Source organism: Lathyrus oleraceus, chromosome 4 (assembly GCF_024323335.1).
Source record: "Lathyrus oleraceus cultivar Zhongwan6 chromosome 4, CAAS_Psat_ZW6_1.0, whole genome shotgun sequence".
In the NCBI taxonomy this organism is placed as follows: Eukaryota; Viridiplantae; Streptophyta; class Magnoliopsida; order Fabales; family Fabaceae; genus Lathyrus; species Lathyrus oleraceus.
Genome location: NC_066582.1, coordinates 3245396 through 3261952, shown reverse-complemented (window position 1 = coordinate 3261952; position 16557 = coordinate 3245396). Strand labels below are relative to the sequence as shown.

General features: G+C 33.5%; 2 protein-coding genes across 3 annotated transcripts; both read left to right on the top strand.

Annotated features, from left to right (window-relative positions):
• Positions 1 to 4020: 4020 nt before the first annotated feature.
• LOC127138269 (uncharacterized) lies at positions 4021 to 8624 on the top strand. The gene is made up of 14 exons (XM_051064679.1): positions 4021 to 4287; positions 4729 to 4978; positions 5187 to 5268; positions 5393 to 5496; positions 5623 to 5749; positions 5968 to 6062; positions 6241 to 6364; positions 6951 to 7031; positions 7139 to 7237; positions 7345 to 7524; positions 7607 to 7744; positions 7817 to 7888; positions 7974 to 8111; positions 8203 to 8624. Exons 2-14 carry the CDS (start codon positions 4938 to 4940, stop codon positions 8428 to 8430), a joined length of 1509 nt encoding a protein of 502 aa, XP_050920636.1. The 5' UTR covers positions 4021 to 4287; positions 4729 to 4937; the 3' UTR covers positions 8431 to 8624.
• Positions 8625 to 10005: 1381 nt separating this feature from the next.
• LOC127138268 (snRNA-activating protein complex subunit) lies at positions 10006 to 13916 on the top strand. Of its 2 annotated transcripts, none has more exons than XM_051064678.1 (9): positions 10006 to 10484; positions 10581 to 10674; positions 10953 to 11010; positions 11570 to 11658; positions 11745 to 11832; positions 12315 to 12410; positions 12526 to 12651; positions 12753 to 13013; positions 13433 to 13916. In XM_051064678.1, the coding sequence occupies exons 1-9, from the start codon at positions 10472 to 10474 to the stop codon at positions 13715 to 13717; spliced, it is 1110 nt and encodes a 369-aa protein (XP_050920635.1). In that variant the 5' UTR covers positions 10006 to 10471; the 3' UTR covers positions 13718 to 13916. The 2 variants fall into 2 exon arrangements, with proteins under 2 accessions (XP_050920635.1, XP_050920634.1); XM_051064677.1 differs by having other exon boundaries at positions 10007 to 10484; positions 10555 to 10674.
• Positions 13917 to 16557: the final 2641 nt, after the last annotated feature.

Sequence of the window (16557 nt, the reverse complement as noted above, 5' to 3'; positions counted from 1 at the left end):
ACCGCGCTACCTGCAGGGATATGAATACAAAACACAAAACATGTATCTCAAAGTAAAATGCCACCAAGGGGCTCAAACGTTGCCTCCTATCGAGGTCTTCCAGCTAGGAAAGCAGTAAAATGCGGGAAAAATGTAAAAGTACCACGCGGATAAAGATCCGAAGTTACAGCAATTAAAGGATTAGCAACCCTGAGATCTCTCCAGCTAAACCATCAAAGAAAATCAGTCAATACGATTAATCAGGATAAACCTCCGGATGGTATCCCTGCAAGAGTATGTGAGCCCTCGCAAAAACTCAATAGAAAGGTTAGACAAACAAGGTGAAATCCAGGGAAAACAATGCCATGGCAACATAAAGCCAGGTTAGAGAAACAAAATAGGGTAACCCAGAGTTGCCCCTAAATCAAAATGTAACCACATGAATAATTCCATCAAAATTCACAAAAGGCTCACAAAAAAGGTATCAAATTCACCCATAATACCTCATACATTTAGAGCATTCAAATTAAAGGAATAAAGATGATGGATATAGGGCAAACCTTATTGGAGAGCTTGATTGAAATTGAGTTGCACCCGTGAGGTTTACAAGTTGAGTTCCCTTCAGGGTTTGGAGGCTGCTCTGAGTTCTCTGTCAGGTCTTCTCTCACTATCTTTTTCCTCGGGGTTTTGTTCCAAGGAAACCTCAGAGTATTTTTGCTTCTCTTCCTTTTTCTCAAGTGAATCTCCCAGTGTAACTCCAAGTGTAACTCCTCTACTGAAACTTCAGTATTTATAGACTGATTTTCGTGGGTAGTGAGCTCAAATGAGGGAGACCCAAGTCTAAAATAATTTGTTATATTTTATTTATTTATTTTATTTATTTATTTAATTAATTAATTAATTAATTAATTAATTAATTTTTTCTTTTTCTTCTTTTTTTTTTTTCGTTTTTTTTTTTCTTTTTTTTTTCAGGAAAAATGAAGGGTAAATTTTGGGGTATTACACTATCCATGGTGGACTCAAGTCAATGCAATGCACGCGTGGTAATTAAAAGGAATGACTCAAATTAAAACATTTAAACATGATTAGATGGTCAAGAGGCGTGCCAACACATCAACGGAGCTAGGGCTTTGGTCTTCTTCTCTAGTGGACCTCACCGGACTGGTCTACCATCAACCACCACTAAAGTGAAAAACAAGGACATGGCTTGACTTCAGGAGCTTGCAGGAAGTGAATTGGATCAAGGAATGACTTGGATTCTTGGAGTTTCAACTTCAAAACAGAAGTGAAATTGAAACTAGATTTTCAATTGAAAACCTTCAAGTTTATCCTCTAATGGTGAATGGTAGGGTTGCAGGATCAAATCTTGGACAAGATGTCCATAATTCTGAGCATGAGGCAATGTATTTTATACGCTAAGCAATTGATTTCCACACACTTCCATTAAAATACCAAAAATAGAAATTCTCACTTGCATGGATGCATAGGCGTGTGATAGGCCCATGAAGTGATATCAAAAGGTCCAAAATTGATCATGAGTAATGCTGAAAGTGTGTCATGAAGTCATGCAATTGGATTTGGGAAATGCTAATGAGATTCATCCAAATGGAACCTTGAAGGAAATCCATGCGCAAGTCATTCAATCCTTGGTCAAATAAAGTGATTTTGGACTTTTGGGAAAGGTGAGATCAAGGGGAACAACTTTCATGTCGAACACTTTTCCATTTGAAGCTTGTATAATGATGAATTTTGAGGTTGAAGTTTGTAAAATCAAACATATTTGAAAATTTTCTAAGTACCAAGTCAAATGTTCACTTCTTCCACCTTGAATAACTTTTTCTATGTGCTTCAAATGGAAAACGTTCCTTCATCAATGTTGTATATCTTTGAAGCCTATTAAATTTGGTTACAAATTTGACCTTATTTGGATTTTTCATGAAGGAGTTATACATTTTAGAAGTTGAGTAAAATCTCTTGTTCAATGGTAATGGCCCAAAATGACCTATAATGTTTCCTCTTGGCACATAACCTTGCAAGTAGAATTTGAAGTTTCGCAAAGAATAAAAGTTGGATAGGAAATCTTGAAATTGATCATGGAAGTTATATAGCCTTCATCTCATAAAAATTGAGCAAGATATGATCCTTAGAAGTTGACCTCCTAACTAGGATTCAGACAAAATGAACTATAATCTTTCACCATAAAAAATGACTTTCCAAGAAAAACTAGCTCTTGACCTCAACATGAAAGTTGTTTGGAATGTCATAAGGAGTAATGTTTCTCTTGGAATAATTTTCATATGATAAAGATTGTAGGAGATAGGGTCTAGGGAACCCCAGTTTTGACTAGTTGCCTTTCTCTGGTCAACCACCATGAACCAACTTGCACATTTGAAGTTCTCTTGATCTCTTGGACTCATGGAGGATCATATAGGCATACTATGATGTATAATAAAGTATACCTTTATATATTTGATCAAATGTTGAAGAAACTTGTTGAGGAAGTCACACAAGATACCCAGATGAATAGGGCTTCCAAGGCAAACAAGCTTCAAATTCTTGATTAAAATGATAAGTAAAGAACATGGGGATCCATATATGATGTCTAGAATCAATGTGAACCATCTATTGATTGGTCTCCTTGCATTGAGGGTCTCAAACCTTAGATACGAGCTTGATGAGGTATTGGTGGATGCACATATTATCTACAAAAAGAATAAAGCTATACATAGACATATTTTTGGTATTTTGGTTAGTAAATATTGAAAAACAAAGCATGATACAATCAAATGTTCTTTGCGATCTCTCCCAATGCAAATCCAATGAATGGGGGGTAAGGAGGGTGCCAAGGTGTGATCCCAAGGCAAAGGCCAATGCATATGATGAGATAGCATGAGGGGTCTTAGGGTCAAAATTGGGGTCTTACAGTTACCTAAATCTCTTAATAGTCTGGTATAGAGTCAAAAGTCTTTTGTTTTATTGCTAGAGCATTTGAAGTCTCTTGCTTTTATGTTTGAGCACATAAGTCTCTTACTTGAGGGTTTGAGCATTGAAAGTCTCTTGCTTATGTGCTTGTGCATTGAAGTCTCTTACTTGTGGGTTTGAGCATTGAAAGTCTCTTTCCAAGTTCTTGAGCATTTGTAATCTGGTTATAATGAAAATCCTTTGGAAGTGCAAGAGGATTGGACTACTCTCAAGTTGTGAGAGGAACCATGATAACTGCTTGTGTATCTTGCTTTACTTAACTTTCTTTTGAACTATATTCCGCTGCTATCATTTATTTACCTATGAGTCATATTATATTGCAGAATCTGATAAAGATATTTAAGAGTTCAGACTATCAGTGACTCTGATTCAGACTCTAAACTGAGTGTTTAGAATCTAATTAAGATCAATCAAAAATAGAAGGAGAAAAAGTTTGTTAAAGAGAACACAATTCAATCCCCATCCTTGTGTTTTTCTCACCTTCATCAAGTTCTCCGTACTCACCAATACCAAAAGCACCTTCATCAAGTTCTCCGTACTCACCAAAACCAAAAGCATTTACGGAACACAAAACCATAAAATAAATAATGTCACTTTTACATTGAAATTTTGGAATTCAATGTAAGAAGAACATATATTTCGCCAAAATCAAATGTCATTGAATCTAAAATCCGATAAGGTTAATAACCCAAACAAACCGACCAAAATAATCCATAATCCGTGCTAACCCAACACATCAAAATCGATTTAAAAAATAAATAAAAATAAATCTAATTTATTTAACCGTAATTTGAGTCGAATGTCACTTTTAGATTCAAACCCGTCCTATCCAACTTTGTCCATGCTATTTGTATACAAAATAAATAAATATTTATAAGAATATTATATTTTATAATTCAATTTAACCACATATCAACATACTTAATTAGTTGACTTAGTAGTCTAAAATTAGTATAGGAAACTGTGCTTGAACATAGAAAATTGAAATACTTAACATAACAGCCAATCAATATTTTAAAAAGAAAACATTAAGCCAATAAATTAGTCAAAAGTAAAATTGAATAGAAAATAAAAACACAGCTGGCTCAGCTGTTTTGTTCTGCTTTTCACCTTAACTTCACTTCATACAAAATAATCCATTTTCCCTTTCTTTCTTTTGTTGAATTCAATTCTTCTACCTGTCAATCTCTCTGTACTGAAAAAGAATCACATAATAACAAACAACATTAACCTTCTTCTTTTCATTTCATTCTCTCTCTGCAACAACCACACTTCTCAGCTTCGCTGCTTATCTTTATTTCCAGAGAGACCCACCTTTTCATTTCGGTAAAGTTCTTTCCTTTTCCACCAATTCCACCTTCTTCATTGTTTTTCCTTCCCTAAATTATACCGAAAATCCATCAATCTTCTACTTTTCATTTCGGATCTTATTGCATTTTCTCCTTCTTGTACATTTGGAACAATTCACGTATACCCAATGACACAAGTTTTTTTTTTTTTACTTTTGTTGTTGACATTTGATAAAGTTGCTTGCTTGCTCCAGTTATAGTACTGCAACTAGAAAGGGTTTAAACAGTACTTTTTGCCTTTGTTTTTCCTTATCTTTTAAGTACTTTTAAGGGCATTTGGATCTGGAAGTGCTTTTGGATTTTTGGGTATTCTTTTAGATTATTAATTAGGATTTGGGACCAGCTTTGTTGTGAATTTGAATTTTTTTTTTACTACTCACTGGTATTGGATTCCACTAATTCATGTTGTTTTTCACAGGAATTGGATATTGATAGCTTTTAGTTTCTGTTGAGCTTCTTAAATATATGTCTTGTTTTTGAATTGGGGTTTTATAAGAAGCTTTGAGTTGTGAAGATGGTGGAGATTGGAGAATTTTGAGTTTTTGCTTTTCAGAGAGTTAGTTGTTCAGTGGAATTGTAAGCTCATCTCATGACGCGACGTTGCTATGAGATACATGTAGAAGCAAGATGATTGAGCAATTCATCAATTTCGTTATTAGGCCGCCGAGGTATTATTAGTTTTTGTTTCATTGGTTGGTGGTTTGGTAGGTACTAACAAATTTATGTCTAGCATTTAGCTCCCTTACATGTTTACATGTAGAAAACTCATTCGATTTTAATGACCATGTCATCTTAGTGGTTGAGCATTAAGGGAAAAAAAGCACTTGATCATGTTATTATTATTTTTGCAAATTGAGTACTTTGTGACATTCATAGGGCGGACTATAACCCGGATCAGTATCTGTGGGAAAAGGAATTCTCCCTCGCTGGTAGAACGTACCAAAGGCAGGATTTGGAGGCAAGTATGGACTATTTATTTCATAGGTTATTGCAATTATTGTCTCGTCTATATATAGAAGTTACATCACGATTCCAACTGTTTTCCTATATACTGCTAGATTATTTATTTTCTAATTGTGCAGCTCAAGAATGCCAGAGGCTATACCTTGAAGTGTAGTCATTATCTCCCTTCTCCGTTTCCTGAAGATACTTCTCTTCCTTGTGTTGTATATTGCCATGGAAACAGGTATGAATATGTTACTTTTATGTTCACTGCTATTGATTCTAGTTATAATCGTAAATATTCCTTTTAGAGCATTAACTTATCGAAATGACATAGCAGTTCCCGTGTGATATGTGTTCAATGATGCAGTGGATGTAGGGCAGATGCGAATGAAGCTGCTGTAATTCTTCTTCCATCAAATATTACTGTTTTTACCCTTGACTTCTCAGGGTCTGGTTTATCTGATGGAGACTATGTTAGCCTTGGTTGGCATGAAGTAAGTTACGACTTTATGAATGTGTTCATTTGATTAATTAATTAAAACAAAATATTACTATTTTTTACCCTTGTCTTCTCGGGGTCAAGCTTGTTTCGTGGAGACTATGTTAGCCTTGGTTGGCTTGAAGATTGTAATGTTGTCAAGTTGAATGTTACAGTTACTATTTTATACGAAAGAAACTTTAGACTCTTTTTGACCATTCTTTTGTGTGGTAGAAAGATGATCTGAAGATTGTGGTGTCGTATTTGAGGAGCAACAAGCAAATATCCCGTATAGGTTTATGGGGGCGATCAATGGGCGCAGTTACTAGGTATTACATCTTCCAATGAATTTCAATATTAGTTTTAAAGAATTCATGTGGTTTTGGTACTGGAACAAGATAAAGAGGGAAAAAAACCGATCCTTTTTTGAAACTTTGTTAGCATGTAGTTATAAACAAATAATCTCTAATGTAATGGAGTATTTTCTTTTGCTTTGATGTGGTGTAGCCTTCTTTATGGAGCTGAAGACCCTTCAATTGCTGGAATGGTATTGGATAGCGCCTTTTCTAACTTATATAATCTCATGATGGAGCTCGTGGATGTTTATAAAATTCGACTTCCAAAGTTCACTGTACTCCTTCTCTCTCCCTCTCCCTCACTCTCTCCCTCTTTGTGTGTGTGGATGCCAAATCCCTTTGTTATGAACGCTCAATTGAAACAGTCGTGGTGTATTGGAAAAAGTAGGATTATATATGGTTGTAACCGCAAAAGACTTGAAAATTGTTGCTGTTGTTGTAACCGCATCTTTGTTAATATGCTGTTTATTTGTACTTGTTATTTGTAAACTTTTTTCATAAGTAGTTGCTGGAACCTAAAGAGGTTAAATTGTTATAAGCTCTAGCTTCTAGGACTGAAGAGCTTGAGAAGATGGAAAAGTCTTAACTTAGTAATCCAATAGGCTCTCCTTTTTGTTAAGATGGAAAAGTAAAGTAACATGAAACCCTAGGATTGAAGACTAGAATTAGTTTTGATTAAGATTTTATTTTGGATCTAGGTTTTCTTGTTATAATTGCGGTTCGTCTTTTTATTAAGAAATTGTTTAACATGAAAATTGGGGATTTAATAGTTATGCATCTTAGGGGATATTGCCTAGTTTGCATGATTTTGTCCATACATTTATTAAGTCAGATATTTGGCTGCATTTTTTCCCCAATTAGGTAAAAATGGCTGTACAATACATGCGCCGGGTTATTGAGAAGAAGGCAAAGTTTGATATTATGAAACTGAACTGTGTTCTGGTAAGTATTAATTGATCATATTTTGTTTTTACGAACGTAATTATGTTAACTTTCATTGATCATTCGAGTCCATTTTTATCTTAAACTAATGCTTTTAAAGCCTACAGGTTGCACCGAAGACATTCATTCCTGTTTTATTTGGACATGCAAGTGATGACAAATTCATTCAGCCACACCACTCTGATCTCATCTCTGAGTCGTACGCGGTAATAATTTTACAAAATATTTGAGCTTGATACTTTCTAAAACCAGTTTGCATTTTCTCTCTCTCTCTGATAGCCAAAATATCTAACTTCTGGTTATGAATTTGTAGGGTGATAAAAATATCATAAAATTTGATGGTGACCACAACTCCTCTCGACCACAATTCTTTTACGATTCAGTTTCCATTTTCTTCTACAATGTCCTCCGCCCTCCTCAAGTTTCCATTGCTGAAAAGCTCGAGAAATATTATGATTTGGGTGATTTGAAACTCGGTTCCGGTGTGGATGAGGTATTTAGCATTTATATTTCATTGTCTTGAAATATAAATGATACTACAGAAACTGATTTGTTTTTTTTTCTTTTCATGTTAGAGCGTATTATACGAGATTCTCTCTAGTCTGCGGTCTGCAACTACTGATGCTGCAAGTTCATCTTCTGCATTTCCAACAATATCTGCAACAAAATCAGTTACGGAACTTCTTTCAGAAGCAGCTCCACTGGCTGATGCAGTAGGGTTCTATCTCCATTATTTTCTTCAAAACACCTTGTTCTGTTTAGTTTATCCATTGCTTGTAACGCAGGAGCCTTTGTTTGAAGATGACACTACAGATAAAAATGATGGAATTGGCCACGATGAAGCCGCAAATGTGCAGGTCATCTTTATATAACCGTCTCTGAAATTAATAAATGGTTCGGGAATTTTCGTTTACTTGAACTATACCATGAATGACTTTATAGGGTAAGCTAAATGGGCAGATTGAAGATTGTTGCTCATATACAAGCTCAACTAGAGAAAGCTGGGGAAGATGTTCTTCTTTAGGAGGCAGTGATCAAGAATCTTTTCCAGATTTAAGTGCTGATGATAAACACTCTCAGGTCTCTCTCTAGGCTTTATTCATTACTAGCAGCAGATAGATGTATATTGAAAATGATTCTCGAAGTGACAGTAAATTATTTGTCATGTCAGAATACGGTGAAGGTGTTTGCGACACCTTTACGAAACATGAAAGAGAAGTCATCTGATCCAAAAGAAGATGAAAAGACGCACAAGAAGAATAAAAAGAAGAAGAATAAAAGCGAAACGGTTGGGAAGAAACCGAAGAGTGACAGATTTGAGAAGCTGGAGGCTCTCAGTAGACGCCTGCGGCTTTGCCTTCTAAAGGGGTCAATCCATCGAAGAAACAAGTCAACTTGACCTCTTTTGTATCATATCATAATCATCAAATGGTAGATCTAATTGTTAACAATATCAAATTTGTGTGTAGGTTGTGGCTAGTGTAGTAGTAGATTTTAGTTTTATTTTAGGAATTGACGAATATTGGTTTCTGGTTGGCTTTGTTTTCACTGCTATGATTGTTGACTATGAATGTGACTGACTCATTTTAGGAATTGCTAAATATAGACTATATAATACTATCACTAAAAAGATTGTAATTTCGACCAACATAAATTCACAGATCAAAGACAAGGACAAAAAAAAGTATTAAGAATGATTTTTTTTCTCTATAAATACTAGAAATCTCAACCTTAACTTGCTCACAAGATTTAGGGTTTATGTAACAAAATGAATTTGGGCTAATCAGATCAGATAATGTAGATTTGAATGACAAAATTTTGATTTGTCATTGGTTGTTTAGTTCCTTATTTGCTAGCTCACTCTATCTATCTTTAGGAACCATTTTATTTTTAAAAAATAGTTTAACAGTTTGGTTTGGGAAAAAATAACTTCTAACGATCCGGTACGGGTTAAAACAGTATACTAAATCAATAATTATGGTTTCAAAAATTAAATCAATAATTATTGTTCTAAGTTTTATGGTTTGATTTCATTCGTGAATGTTTTTACTATGATTTAGTTTGATTTTCTTCATAAACCATATCTTGAACAATCCTAATATAAACACAAATGAGTTTCAAAACATAAAGAAATTTTAAACTTGGTGAACGGTGGAAAATAAAAAAGAAGATTTTTTGAACTATGTTTTAAAATATTTTTTTAGAATCAATTTTATTTTAATATCTTTAAAAAAAGAGTAATAGTGCGATTTTGTAAAGTAAAAAAAAATTAATAAGAAAATTGTGTTTTAGGGTTAGAAAATCCAAAAATAAAAAAATACATTAAAAAAAAATATAATTAATGATATGAACTTGTATTAAATATAACATAAAATTTTTAAGATTTTTTTATTTTATTTATCTCTTAATTTGTATTTTTGGACATAAATTAACATTTCTAGAAAATACTATGGTTAAACTTTCTTCTACAATTTTTTGAACTAAAGTTTATAAATATATATGACAAAAAATATCTATTTAATAAATGTTTTTCATCATAATTTATAGTTTATTTTACTATTTTATAATTTATTTTCGGGCGTCATTTTAAATAACGTTTTAGTTTATATACATAATTAATTATTTTTACTTTTAATTTTTATTCTTGTTATTTTAATTAAAATTCATTATCTTTTATAATTTATTTTAATTTAAATAAAATAATTATAAATTAAATATTTTTTATGTTATTTTAATTTATCAATTAATTTAATTGTTAATTATCCTAAATATTTTAATTAATTTATAAATTATAAATTATAAATTATAAATATGACTCATTAATATCAATTATAAGTTAAAAATTTTTATAAAATAAAAAAAAGCCTTAGGATTGTTTATTTCTTTTGTACGTAACTATTAAAAGAACATCCATCCAATAATAAACAAATATAAAATAAGTAGCTCATGCTTTTTCTAATAAATACTTTGAAAATTTATTTAAATTATTGAATTTTTAAACGAGGAACAAGTAGGATCTAAGAAACAAACCCCACGCACAGCAAGCATCGCCGCCATCTAGCCGCCGGCGCTCCGTCGTCCCCACTTCACCACCACGATCTACTCCAATTTCCTCCGCCACTTCCTTTTACCGCCGCTACTACCCGATCCCGCAGCCGTATCCACACCAACGATCTCTGCCGCATCAGTTGAGCCGTTCGATAGACAAAAATCATCAATGTCGGTGCAATCGGAGTGAAGCGGTGTTTTGATCCACAATTCACTCCATCGATAATCAATAATGGAAGATGAATTCGAATGTTCAATTCCAGTTGCAAGAGGTGGACCTATTTACGTTTCCAATATGGTTGCTTCCGTCACTAGGGTTCCTCTTTTTATGGATTCACTTCAATCTGAACTTCACACTCTAGAAGCTGAGTTACCACCTCAAGATTCTTCTCATGATGATTTCTCGTATGTAATCTACTCTTTTTCCTTCTAGTATTCTGCAATTTTTACTCTATGCTCACTATTTTATTCACAGGGTTGATGACCTTAAAGTGTATACAGATGATGATTTGATGGACATGGCTTTCAAACAAGTATTTCAGGATAAAGACAACAATGAAAATCATCCACCACCATTGAATCAACCTAATGCAGAGTCAGTTTTTTTCCTCACTATTCTTACCTGCTGGTTATTCTAATGTTGCCTTGTTTCGTAGTAGTGTTTCTGGAACATGATAGAGAATGAATCAGAATTATAGTCATGAATATAGTTATCTGTGAACTTTTATAGCGTGTTAGAGAATTATATATAGTTTTACTATAGTTGTTCTTAGTTTATTACTGTAAATGCTTATTATTATATTAATGAGAATCTGAAAGTCGTTCTCTCTAAAATAGATTGAGTAAAGAAATTCTTGTTGGATTTGGTTGCAGGTGTCAGAAGAAGCGCTACAAGAGAAAGAGTAGTGGAACAAATAACCCTATTCTTGATGTATGTTAACTCTCTAAAACCATTTATGCTTCTCTCTTAATATCTGATGCTTAAATGTTTCTCCTGAGGTAAGGAGTTTTATTATATTTATGCGAACCTGAAAATTGTTCTATCTGAAATATAAGTTTAACGGCATGTCTTGGTTTATGAAAAGACCTAAATCTTTCTTGCACAAACTAAATCATTTGGTTTCAGTTTTATTCATATGTTCCAATTAGAATGTTAAATCTTGTCAGCTCATATTATCAAATGAGTATAAGCTAGTTTTTTCAAGTATGTCCTCCCCGATAACTATTTCTTTAATTATCGTCGCATATAATTTCACTGAGTTTTCTGTTAGCATTAGTTAGTCATATAATATAATGCTAACTTTTAGAAGCTACTTCACATTGGACGGCAAGGCGATGAATGTGTGCTCTCTGATTTGTTTATTCAGCTATTGAAAGATTCTTAAAGCTTGTACTTTATTAAATTAAATTTGTGTCATCAAACAAATATATCCATATTTATCCGTGGAAGTTTCGGGGGATTATGTTTCTTATATTTAATCAATGTCCAGAGTAATCGTATAGAAAAGGTGGAGGAGGTTGTAAAAATCAAACAGAAGCAGGAAGCAGACAAGGCAGAAGTCAAACTTCATTCATTTGAGTTAGTATTTTGAATATTTATCTGATTATTCCATTTTATATGTGAGATTGTAAGTTCTAATTCAGGTTTCTTGTTTTTTGGTTTAGTCCTGTTTGCAGGATCAATGAACTTACCAACAAATCAGTAGGAACTGAAAGGATGATGTCTCTTAGGTCCATAAGTTCTGCTAGAAAGGTTGCCAGAAATTCATTGCTTAAAGTTGTTATGTTCTATTTAAAGCACTTTACTTCTGTATCCTATGTTTAGATAAGCTAAGCAATTATTAAAGTTGCAGCCTTTTTTTTAATCTATGCCTTCTAAATTGCTTGTTGACATACCTATTTCAGTTAGATTAACTTTTATTTGAATTTTATTTCAAAAAGAAGTTTACAACCGACTAAGACCACTAAAAAATAGAAATCAAATCAGAAATTATTTGAGGGTTCCTTCTATTGGTGATACACTTTACTTACTCATTTTGTATCCATGCACAAATCTCATGTGGCTGACTACTAAGGTTGGTTTTATGCATAGTTGGTAATGGGAATTCCAGGATTTTTTTCTAACTATTCTTACTGATAATTTGATAGTTTCAAACCAGTATTTAAGTTGTATGCATTTCCCCTCTTTTTTCATGTTCATAATCCCTATCTTTCTACTGTTTTAATGTTTTGCAGGTGAACACAGCGGGCCTTCAGGAACACATTCCTGTGCAGAATCCAGAAGTTGTTCTCTTTGTAGAGATTTACCATAATGTTCGAAAAGGTGTTAAGGTATTCAATGCCATGCCAACGTAATGAAAATAATGTTTTGATTTTGAAAATGAATCTTGGATAACTACCATCGAAATTAACATGTAGGGCCTCTGTTCTTTTTTCTTTTGTGTAGATCCAAGAGTTGTTAGTTCTTGGTGGACAGACTTTAACAGTACTGAGGGACAAGATCTGTTGCTCAACGGACCAGATTATGCAAAAAGCTGGACAACATGATCCTTCTGGTTATTTTCTCATTGAGGTATGCACCTATATTTTCTCATTGAGGTATGCACCTATACTTCCTCATGTGACAAGATGATCATTTCTTCATCGAATTTGATGAAAACCAGTTCTTTGCAGGATGTATTTTACACTGATTTGAGGGATCCATCTGCTATTGATTTGACCAGACCCATACTGGATTGGCTCCGAAATTCCAAGGAGGAGGCACAGAAGAAATGGGAATGTATTATAAATGGGAAACTGCAGCTAAAACAAAAGGCAGTCATCGGGGAAGCATCTGTATCACACTTGCCTCGTTTTGCATCTCTTCAGATGCACATGACACGTTTTTGTGACTTAAGCTTTCGACTTGGTGCTGGATACCTTTATTGTCATCAGGTACTTTCTTTTATTTGTCCCGAGTTTTTTGTTTTGCCGTTGTTGATGTTATTGTTGCCTTTACATTGTTCTTTTAATTTTGCTTTAAATGGGGCACTGCTTATGAATCTTATCTTATGGGTAATTGAATGGAAGTTTGGCCGAGGTTATTCTATTTTACAAGAGTACAATGCCCCTCATGTTAAAAGACAAAACTTGAGCAATGTTTTAAGCAAGGATAGAATGGAATGGAATATCATGTTCTGTACTGCTCTTAGCGTTTTGTTTGGTTCCATAATTTTTGGTAGAACCAATGTTTAATTTTATGGTTCCATGAAATAGGGTTGCATTCACTAAGATGATGTTTCGTGTGGCCAAATTGATAGTTGTTTTCTTAGAAAGTAGATATTTAACATGGCGCATTTTCTATCTACGTGCAGGGTGACTGTACCCATACCTTAGTAATACGAGATATGAGGTTAATTCATGCCGATGATGTACATAATCAGGCTGTTTATCCAATAGTCACATTTCAACTGAAGATGGTTTTTAAAAAATGTAGAGTTTGCAAAATATTCAGAGCTACAAAGGTCACAGTGGATGACAAATGGGCACCCGAAAACCCTTGTCATTTTTGTGATGAATGTTTTTCCCTACTTCACCTAGCAGAGGATGGCTCGCCATTGTATACTAACTTCGTAGAATATGATTATAATCATGATTAATTGTTTTTAGCCTTGAAGTGCACATACCCACACTATCACATTTTTAACATTTTTACAATAATCTTATTCATTGTGGATTAAATTGTGTACCTTTAAAGGTAAAATATTCAAAGAGGGGAGAGATTGTGTGAGATGTTTAATAGGAGTATAGAAAACAATGTAAGTCAATGGTTTTTGTTAGGAATCTAAATTTAGTATACATAGCACTAAAAAGAAAGCGAAGTTTAATTAAGAAAAATACATTATCACAAAAAGTTACAAATAATATAATTTAAGAATGTTTTTTTAAAGTTATATTTATATATTTATCTTCGTGGTTATTTGTTTGATCTCAAAATGTAGGCCACATATAATTATAAAATAATTATAATGTATTATAATTTTACTTTGAAGAATTAGGGTTTTTCGTTTTTTTGAGAAAATTCTTTTTATGCAAAGAGATATGAACGATGATGTGTTGCGAAGTTAATTTCATGTTTGGGTGTTGCTAAAAACACGAGTTCATGATTTATAGAAATTGAGCAAAAGTTGAATATGAAGTCTAGTTCACGCGCCTTGGTGTAAAACATCTGAATCCAATCAATCATATCCTTTTAAGCGTTTTTTTTTAAATCTTAGTAATTGTTGGTGCCCTAATTTCTTTTTATTTTATTTTTTTTATTTCTTTTTCAAATTAATTTCTCTTTTATTTTAAATCCATTTTGATCCAAATTTTTACAGAAAATCTTTAAAAATGTTTTGCATCACATACATTATTTTTCATAATTTTTAAAATTATTTTTTCATTCATTAATATTTTGTTTTATTTTTAATTTTAATTTTAATTTTTCATTTTATTTTTGATCATTTTCAAACATTTTTGAGATCCAACTTTTGAGATCTAATTATTTATTTTTATTGACTTTATGTAATTTTTTCAATCATTTATTTTATGTTTTGGTGTTTGATTTGAATTTTCACATTCCTTTTTTAATCAATTTTAATTTTTTTTTAAAATTAATTTTTGTACAATTTGATGTTTAAGCTTGAGTTGTTGACTTGGTTGATCAATGCCTTTATGTTTTAATTCATCTATAGATGGACTCTTAGGTCGAATAATATTTTCTAATTCAATGTTAATAGATGATCATTTGATCATATTTTTGGCACTTTGAGTTAGTGATAGATCATCCCTAGATTGTGCCATATGTTTGGGTCTTTTGACTTGTTTGATAGTTGATAGAGTAATGTATTAGTTAATATTCTGTATTATTACAGTGTTGAGCTGTAATAGTTAGTGACAACTATAATAGTTAGTGACAACTGTAATAGTGACAATTGTACTGTAATAGTCAGTTACAACATTCTTTCTATATAAGTAGAGTCATTGTATTTTATTTAAACAAAATGTAATATATGAAATTCTAACAGAATTCTAACTGATTTCTCAGATTCTATCATGGTACCGAGAGCTTCTTCTTTTTCGATCCAGTAGAACTCTACCATGGCTTCTCCGTTTCACAATGATAATGTGTTTCCATCTTCGCATGTTAAGCTTTCACATCTCATCTACGTTAAGCTTGATGATAAGAACTTCAAGCAGTGGAAGCAACAAATTGATGGCGTCATTCGCGGTCACAAGCTTCAGCAATTTGTCACCGTGTCGACGATTCCTCAACAGTTTTCGGCTAGTTCAAATTCTGTTATAAATGGTGCTAACCATGTGTATCTTGATCGGGAACAACAAGATGCGCTTATCTGTACCTGACTTCTATAAACCATTTTCGACTCCCTACTTCCGAAGCTCGTTGATTGTAGGCATTCATGGCAGATCTTGACTGAAGCTCATCGTTACTTCAACAACTTACTCACCACCAAGGTGCGTCAATTCCGATCCAAATTGCGTCGCCTCACAAAAGGATCGCTTATGATAGAGGAATTTATAGTTCGTGTTCGCGAAATCAGTGACTCGTTGATTTTAGTTGGAGATCCCGTTCCTCTTCGAAACCTAATCAAAATCGTGCTTGATGTGCTTCCTGAGGAGTACGATCCAATTGTTGTAGCAGTGAATAGTAAAAAGGATCTAGGTTCTCTTGATGAGCTTGAATCATGTCTCCTTACGCATGAATCCAGACTTGAGAAGCATCGAAAAGCTGTTCTCAATGAGCCAGTGTCGGTGAACTTGACGCAGGCGCCGCTGTCATCATCGCATGTCACAACTGACCAGTCTGGTGCTGCTATGGAGTCGTTTCCTCTTGGAACTAGTCATGTCACTGCAAATGCTGAGAATCATGGTTATCACTCAAGAGGTGGTCGTTTTGGCCATGGCGGTGGCAAATTTGGCCGTGGAGGAGGTCGTTTTGGAAAAACTCAATGTCAGATTTGTCACAAATCTGGACATGACGCCTCTAAATGTTATCACAGATATTCGAATTCCAATGCTCCTTCGTTCTCGCCTCATAAAGCTTTCTTCAATCCTTTCATGATGACCGCACGACCTATGTATCAACCTTTATTTGGTTATGCTGCTCCTAGGCCAGCTCCTCCTCGATCTCCTCTACCTCAAGCTTTTCTCACTGGTTCAGATCCTAATTTCAACAATCAATTGTGGTATTCAGATTCAGGCGTGTCTCACCATGTTACACATGATGCTTCAATCTGTCTGACTTTATTTCATTGCTTGGATCTGAGCAAGTGTTTATGGGAAATGGTCAAGGTTTATCTATCAACTTTGTAGGCTATATGCAATTTTCATTACCAAACTATCCTCACATATCTCTCACCCTGCACAATTTACTACTTGTGCGTCACATCACCAAAAACCTTATCAATGTTAGTAAATTTGCTCAGGACAATCATGT

Bases quoted from the DNA above. Each gene is read 5' to 3' on its own strand.
- LOC127138268 (XM_051064677.1), top strand. From the start codon at position 10,312: ATGGAAGATGAATTCGAATGTTCAATTCCAGTTGCAAGAGGTGGACCT. The intron at 12,411-12,525 runs GTATTCAATGCC...TCTTTTGTGTAG, and splicing joins ATGTTCGAAAAGGTGTTAAG to ATCCAAGAGTTGTTAGTTCT. The intron at 13,014-13,432 runs GTACTTTCTTTT...ATCTACGTGCAG, and splicing joins GATACCTTTATTGTCATCAG to GGTGACTGTACCCATACCTT.
- LOC127138269 (XM_051064679.1), top strand. From the start codon at position 4,938: ATGATTGAGCAATTCATCAATTTCGTTATTAGGCCGCCGAG. The intron at 5,750-5,967 runs GTAAGTTACGAC...TTTGTGTGGTAG, and splicing joins TTAGCCTTGGTTGGCATGAA to AAAGATGATCTGAAGATTGT. The intron at 7,238-7,344 runs GTAATAATTTTA...ATGAATTTGTAG, and splicing joins TCATCTCTGAGTCGTACGCG to GGTGATAAAAATATCATAAA.